Below are 8,098 nucleotides of genomic sequence, written 5' to 3'. Positions count from 1 at the left end.
ACCTTCACACTGTCCTCTCCAAACTCCTGAAGGACCTTCACACTGTCCTCTCCAAACTCCTGAAGGGAGTCTGGGCTTGACAGAGAAGTGGGGCTAAAGCCAGGAGAATAGTGCTGTGATCCTGCAACACAACATTCATCATCTATATCAAGTCCACATTGCATGAACTCATCCTCCCATCTTCAACTACATTCTTTCTGTCATCCTTATCTGCTGTCCCTCTTTCCCCTCCCCTTTCTCTCTGCTCCGCTTTTACTTAGTCTGCTTGTGTTGGGGGGGAATTCCTATTGCTCTATTGGGAATTGTCTTTGCACTTGTCCCCCTCTAGAGGGCAGTGTCAGCTACAAAACAGTCACTCTGCAGCTGAAACGTTTTAGTGTCTTGCTGCCTTGAACCCAAGCTTTTCTCGCTCTCTTGTTTAACTCTTTTTATTGTAGATTTTGGGACAAAACGTACACAATCTGTACAGATTTCCTCCAAAACTTGAGACAATATACATATATGCCCAATGCCCATCCAGTTTTCATTTACCTTAACACACATAGTATACTGTACACATAGCACATGCATATATATAGCCTACTGTAAACACACATACGCTTACTCATATTCACACTTATAATAGCCTGCACCTAAATAAAGTATTTGAATGTGTATGGAAAATCTCCAAATACTCAGCATATCCAAAATGTCAGCATTTCAGCAGATATATGTATATATATATATATATATACATACATATATATATATATATATATATATATATATTATATTATATTATATTTATACACACAGTAAGAAACACGTTTTTAGCTTGATGACAATTAATTTTTGACTTCTGAAATTAGCACAACTCTAGAATTTTCTCAAAAAATAGACGAGCACAACCTTTCAACTGAAGTCAAAACATGAAAATTACCAAAATTGGAGATTGGAGGTTTTCAAGGTGAAAGCAGGAAGTAAAGCAGCTGTAGCTAATACCATTAATTATGCTTCCATTGTGTTGAGGTGTTCCAGTGCCAGGTGCCCTCATTAATGCTAATGATTACACCTGCGTTATTTCCTGCTTTACCACCTCAAAAGGTTGCTGTGAAATGAGCCTGAAGATACACCTGTGTGTGTGTGTGTGTGTGTGTGTGTGTGTGTGTGTGTGTGTGTGTGTGTGTGTGTGTGTGTGTGTGTGTGTGTGTGTGTGTGTGTGTGCGTGCGAGAGTGTGTGTGTGTGTCGCACACTCTCTCACACACATTGTGATTTTATTGACTTAATAACTTATGGCTGAGTATTCAAAACACATGATCATGTGACACACACACATCGCATAATCAAAACAAACTTATCCGCAGAGGAAAAACACAACAAACATGAAATAGATCAATACATTTATCTGCTATGCTCTGGATTTTTTAGGGCCTGGCCTGTGATTTTAAACCAGTTTGTTTCTACAGGGGTTGAGTTGTTTTGTTCTCTTTCCATCTTTTTACCTCTGTTTTAGGCTTCATAGCCTACTGCAAACCATCACATCCAAGTATGCTTCACAGAGGTGTTGATGTTCAAAGTTCAAGCATCGCTCGGCTACACGGATGATCAGATCATGAGCCGTGAGCCAGAGACATAGCGAGAGTCTTTCCAGATGTTGCTCCCTCCCTGGTTGGAGGTCTTCCTCTTACACTGGTAGCAGCGCCTGTACTGCTCACACTGATCTATCAGGAGCTGACCACCGGACCTGACAAGGAGAGATAGAGATAGATGTATGGACAGGTGATCATGGTGTCCCCCATGAATGAGTAAGCATCAACCGTCCACATTTCATCCAAATTGGACCAGTGTTGTAGCAGCAAAAATGTTGATCTTAGACCCCACACTATCCTGGCCTGAAACTCGGAGGAGAATGCATTTTGGCTGTTGGATGTTCTGGTGTTTAAAAAGTACACTGATTGCCCTAATGAGGACATCATTGAAGGTCACAACTCAAACGTGATATCGCTGACTCCACTGGTTGGCTTTTGACAAAACTTGGAGGGGTAACACATCTTATTGACACTGTGTTCTGGCATTTAGAAAATGTACTGATTGGCCGAATGGAATTTCAAACTTTCAAAGGCTCTAACCTGAAGGCCACTCAGTGTCATTTGTGAGGATAGAGACAGTCTGCATGTCTGGGAATGCCCATACAGGCTCTAGGAACGCCCACAATAGACGCTGGTTAGCTGGCTCAGCCTGGCTGGGGGCGTGGTCAGGGTGGGGTAAAAACCCCCGTTCTATCCATTCAGCAAAGTTAGAATTTAGCTGATAGCCCAACGCAGGCAGACACGATCAGGGATTTAACCACCGCAGTAAACGCACATCTGAGCAGACGTCTTGTGTTCTGCTCTAGAACCCCCAAACCTGTAGTTTAGAGCCGCAGCACCGTCTTTTGGTGAGTCAGCCCATGAGATATATCGGCGGTTTTACCCCACTCGCGCGCCAGCCGTTTAACATTTTGTGGGCGTTCCCAGACATGCTCTCTATAGGTCTCTATAGATATTAGCTACATTTGTGTATGAATTTTCATGTCAATCCGGCTTATTGTGTCATTGTTTTAACATTGCAACATAGTATCATGTTTGATGGGCGATCCACACTCCGCCCATTTCATTGATTGATGCACAGTGAATGAACGAGTGAATGACAAACTGATGAATGTATGGATGCAAATGCATGAGTGGATGATGATGATGATGATGATGATGATGGCAAAGATAGCAGGCTCAAGGTTGATCGAGGGGTAAAGTTTGATCACTTCCACCCACCTGAGGAACCTCCTCTCTTCGTCCTCTCGTTGGTGCTTGAGGTGGGCGCTGCGTCTCCATGTGTCCTCCAGTGATGCTTTCAAGTTCTGCTTCTTCTCAAAGCGAGAGACGCGTTCCAGAATCAGTCTGGGAAGCAGAGAGAGAGAAAGCCTTTCAGTTTCCCTGTTTTGGACTGTGGATTCTCTCCACTCCTTTATTGTTCTCCTTTCCCTTCGTTTTCCTCTGCCTGTCGTTTCTGTACTCACTCCCTCCTGTTGTGCACCAGCATCTCACTCTCTCTCTTCTGCTGTGCTTGGCGCTGGTGCAGTTCATCCCTTTTCCTCTGAGTGGCAGTAATCAGCTGCTCATGGAAGACCTGCTGGTTCAGAATAACATCGCATTAGCTTAAATATACTGTAGAGCAGAGTAATATATCATCGCTGTCGGGTGGAAACCTTGTATCTCCTAAATGTTAACACAATGTTGAGAGCGGGTCTGTCCTATGTTTTCTCACTCATTATAGCAACCAGTGAAAAGCAATATTAATACAGCATCACTTGAGGAATAGAGATGACCTTCTGTGCTCTTTCTCGACCCTCAGCGTTGGCGGCTGGTGTCTCACGCCGTCCAAACCCTGAGCTGCTGGGCTGGTGCTGTGGAAGGCCTGTGTTCTTCCTGTCTGCCACCTAGAGGACAGAAGGTCAAATTACAGCTTAGAAATAGATTCAAATGGTGTAACGGTGCAGGACACACCGCAAATACGCCCAGACAAACGGCCAGACATGGGCTTGGTGTGTCTGGGGGCGGGGCTTCTGCCCTGCCTCAACCTGCACAACACATTGAGCCATGAATCATCTCATGGTGAAGATGGGATCCTCCTGACTTCAGTGGCATCACAGCAGCATAACCTGATCCATTTCATATCAAAGACCTGTTCTTGTCGAAGAGTAATTAAACAAAACATGTTAATTGCATGCTTAGCAGCTATTCTCCAATTCTTAAGAAAAAATAAAAATAAAATACTGTAGATGTTTGCTTGAAGACCGTTTGGATGTTCTCTGCAAAATACAATAAACCTTGAATGCATCACTGCCAGGCTAAACAATGTGAAACTGTCTCTGTCATCTAATATATATCTATGTGTATGTAAATGTAAATGTGTTGTATAAAGGTGAACAACTGAATGTAATCACCTAATATCCTCATGCAATATTTGACAATACTCTCTCCATTGCAGCCTATACTACCCCCCAACTCACACACACACACACACACACACACGCACACGCACACACACACACGCACACGCACACGCACACACACACGCACACGCACGCACACACACACATTTCAAAAACAAAAATCCAAATCTGAGAAATATACGGGGTATAAAGTTATCTGTATATTTTTGAGTTTATTTTGGTGTATTTTTGAGTATTTTCTTGCCTGTGTGTCCAGAGCCATTTTATAATGTTTTGTCCTCTCCTGTTTCAGATGGAACTGCTGGGCCTTCTGCAAATCAATCCTAACACACACACACACACGTACACACACACACACACACACACACACACACACACACACACACACACACACACACACACACACACACACACACACACACACACACACACACACACACACACACACACACACACACACACACACACACACACACACACAAACAGAGCAGATTAGACACTGGGTAACTATGATTATTTAACGTTGTACCACACTTCCATACCAACAACCTGGGTTGGACCAGGGTTACTTGTCAGTTCACACCAGGTCAGTCATGGGTTAATCCCTGGTCATGACTATTCAGACCTGACCCGAGTCTCAACCCGGGCCAGGAGAGATGCAAAACAATGGGTATCAAACAGCAACCCAGGTGGTGCCATTCACACTGCAATGAACCCTGGTCCCAAAAATCTACCTGGGGATAATTCTGCATTCCAGTTGCACTGGGAACTAGGAATCTCCCGGTTCAAACGTCGGGAGTGCCCGTGTGACATCACCTCAACTGGGATTTACTTCAAAACTTACCAACCCCACCCTCAAAATACAAAATCGCAGGTCCCACAACACAACAACAGTAATGAAAGTAGTGAAACACTTCTGTCTTATTTGTGTCTCATTAAGTCAGTCGGACACACAGTAGTGTTGAACTTCTATCTGTGGACATGTTGCTACCATGTTTGTATGCGCAAAATACGGCGAAATGCGTTGCTATCAACCGTTATTGCTAACAATGGCTAGCCTGGCTAGAGCTAACCCTGGCTAGTTCCGAACGCGGTCACCTCGGGTGTGGCGTCACTCAACTGGGATATTCCTATACTTCCCAGTGGAACTGGAATGTAGCATAACCCTGGTTGGACCCTTGGTGTGAAAGGGGTATTACAGACTTACTCCTGGACCAGCTGGGCCCGGTCTAGGTGCTCCAGTAGAAGGCGGTTCTGCTGGTCCCGGGCGTCGTGTTGCTTCCTGCTCTCCACCTGAGCCTGCAGCTCATCCATGTAGCGATGCTGCTGAATCCTCCTGGCAGGAGTGAAGGGCCGATCCAGGATGAACGAAGTCTAAACACACACAAGCACGCCCCAAGAGGAGGGTGGAGCTAATTAACACACACAAGCACGCCCCAAGGGGAGGGTGGAGCTAATTAACACACACAAGCACGCCCCAAGGGGAGGGTGGAGCTAATTAACACACACAAGGACGCCCCATGGGAAGGGTGAAGCTAATTAGCCGTTGGCACGGTAGCAGGATGTAGCCACTAATTAGCCGTTAGCACGGTAGGATTGTAGACAGACTGTGAGGAGAGTTCTGATGTGCGGTTGTATCCTTAAGCCCCATTATACTTATATGCGTCTTTCACATTGGTACAGTATCGTGTTAAGCAATACATCCACCAGTGGGCAGTAGAGAGTCAAATGTGTCTGTGTGTGTGTGTGGTTCTGCTGCATTTCATGCATATCAGTAAGCTTTCAGAGGACGGACAGAAAAACGCACGAAATGAACGCAGAGTACAGGACAGAATGCTCTGTCCGTCTCCATCTTTAATGTCGAGTATAATTGGGCCTTTAACCACCTGCTTCTACTCACATGGTAGGCTACTACTCACATGGTACTACTCACATGGTACTACTCACATGGTACTACTCACATGGTACTACTCACATTGTCAGGAGACAGCGGGGTGTGTGTTTTGTTTGTGTCTCTTCCTCTGTGTTCCCCCTCCCCTGAGTGTTTCTGCACAGTGGCACGGCTGGCAGCAATCTCTCCTGATTACCTGGACCTCACAGCACGGCTGGCAATCACTCCACTCATCACCAGACACCTGTATAAAGACCCTGGCTCTTCACTCACTCTTCCTCAGATTATTCCGTCATCTACAGTGGTAGCTACGCTCGACCTTAGAATTGTATTCTCTGGTGTTTTTCCTGTGGACTATTATTGACTCTCATTCTCCTGTGTTCAGGTCGTGCCCCAGCACCGAACCTCATCGTGAGCTGAGTTTGGGATTTCTCTCTCTGCTGCTGCCTGTCCGCCCGCCGTTCACTCCAGTGGATTTATCTTTAAAATAAACATTCTTTATTGCGAGAACTGTTTCCGTGTCTGCTCCTGGGTCCAACCACCTTAACTTGTAACACACATGGTACTACTCACATGGTACTACTCACATGGTACGGAGGGCAGTGCACTTTCTCTCCCTTCGCAGCCTCCCACACTTCCAGGTTGAATGCAGCCACCTGTTTGGCGTGCGCACGTTGCTCGTCCATTTTTGCCTGCAAGGGGCACACACACACACACGCACACACACACACACACACACACGCACGCACGCACGCACACACATGCACGCGCACGCACACACACGCACGCACGCACACACACACACACACAGCAGATTACCGACTCATTGTAGGCCACTAATATGAACAAGAAAAGTATCATAGTATCATACAAACCAGGGTCAGAAATTAACTCCCTCAGAAGGCATGTTTTTATCCCCGTTAACTGATTTTTAGGGGCATTTTGGCCCATGAAATAATACATTAAGCTCCAGCAGCTATGATTTGTTTTATATTGCATCACACTGTACCACACATCACACTGTACCACACATCATACTGTACCACACATCACACCCTTCTTCCCACTGCTGGAAACTGTCAACAGGTTTACAAAAGATGCTGTTGTTTTCCTCACTCGATTGCTCCAGTCTTCCTACATTGTTGAGTTGTTTCTTTACGAGATGAGATTTTAGTGGTTGGTTTATCGTCTCTATTGACATAATGGTGGTTTGTGTGGCGTTGGAATTCTCTTCCACTGCTGTGTGTGTGTGTGTGTGTGTGTGTGTGTGTGTGTGTGTGTGTGTGTGTGTGTGTGTGCTGTCTACACATTCTACTTTTGTTTTCTCATAAACAAACCGCTGCATTTTTCTCACCCAGAATGCACTGGGTAGAATCCCCAGGGGCCACAAATCTCCACAGCGTGACTTACGGGGGACAGTAGTCATATTCACGCAGGAATATTTCACAATGCATTGAATAAACAAGGGTACTTCTACTTATCACGGGCAACTTTTTAATGCATTTTCCCCTAAAGCCCATATTATTTTCTATTTATATAATGTACAGACTCAAACACCTCTACACACACACACACACACACACACACACACACACACACACACACACACACACACACACACACACACACACACACACCTGCTCCTTCTCCATGTACAGCCTGTCTCTCTGCTGTTCTTTGAGCAGTAAGAGCATCTCCTGAGTCTCCTCCTCAGCCAGCTGTTGCTCCCTCAGGTAGACTGGAAGGTTTCTCTGGGCGCGCTGCATGCAGACGTAACACAGCTCCTGCAGGGACAGACATGCACACGTAACACAGCTCCTGCAGGGACAGACATGCACACGTAACACAGCTCCTGCAGGGACAGAGCACACGTAACACAGCTCCTGCAGGGACAGACATGCACACGTAACACAGCTCCTGCAGGGACAGAGCACACGTAACACAGCTCCTGCAGGGACAGACATGCACACGTAACACAGCTCCTGCAGGGACAGACATGCACACGTAACACAGCTCCTGCAGGGACAAACATGCACACGTAACACAGCTCCTGCAGGGACAGACATGCACACGTAACACAGCTCCTGCAGGGACAGAGCACACGCAGTGCTGTAGTGGTAAAAAAAAAGGTGGGTAAACTATACTTTTGACTCGAGGCAGCTTTCTCACGCGGCACCGGCAGTGTTATAACGGCGGATAAATAAGCTTCCGTGACCGATATACAAGACAAAATATG

General features: G+C 45.9%; 1 protein-coding gene across 1 annotated transcript in view; it reads right to left on the bottom strand.

Moving 5' to 3' along the window:
• Window positions 1-847: 847 nt before the first annotated feature.
• LOC310790983 (coiled-coil domain-containing protein 81-like) overlaps window positions 848-8,098 on the bottom strand; it is a 13,847-nt gene continuing 6,596 nt past the window's right edge. Inside the window, exons 9-16 of the mRNA XM_083652705.1 lie at window positions 7,500-7,646; window positions 6,450-6,554; window positions 5,179-5,345; window positions 4,216-4,294; window positions 3,345-3,455; window positions 3,036-3,145; window positions 2,791-2,916; window positions 848-1,724 (exon numbers count right to left, since the gene is read on the bottom strand). Coding sequence (XP_083508831.1) covers window positions 1,586-1,724; window positions 2,791-2,916; window positions 3,036-3,145; window positions 3,345-3,455; window positions 4,216-4,294; window positions 5,179-5,345; window positions 6,450-6,554; window positions 7,500-7,646 — 984 coding nt within the window. The 3' untranslated portion in view covers window positions 848-1,585. The remainder of the gene's footprint in view (window positions 1,725-2,790; window positions 2,917-3,035; window positions 3,146-3,344; window positions 3,456-4,215; window positions 4,295-5,178; window positions 5,346-6,449; window positions 6,555-7,499; window positions 7,647-8,098) is intronic.

Source organism: Poromitra crassiceps, assembly GCF_964638095.1.
Source record: "Poromitra crassiceps genome assembly, chromosome: 16".
Taxonomy (NCBI): Eukaryota; Metazoa; Chordata; class Actinopteri; order Beryciformes; family Melamphaidae; genus Poromitra; species Poromitra crassiceps.
This window is presented reverse-complemented; position numbering and strand designations above follow the sequence as displayed.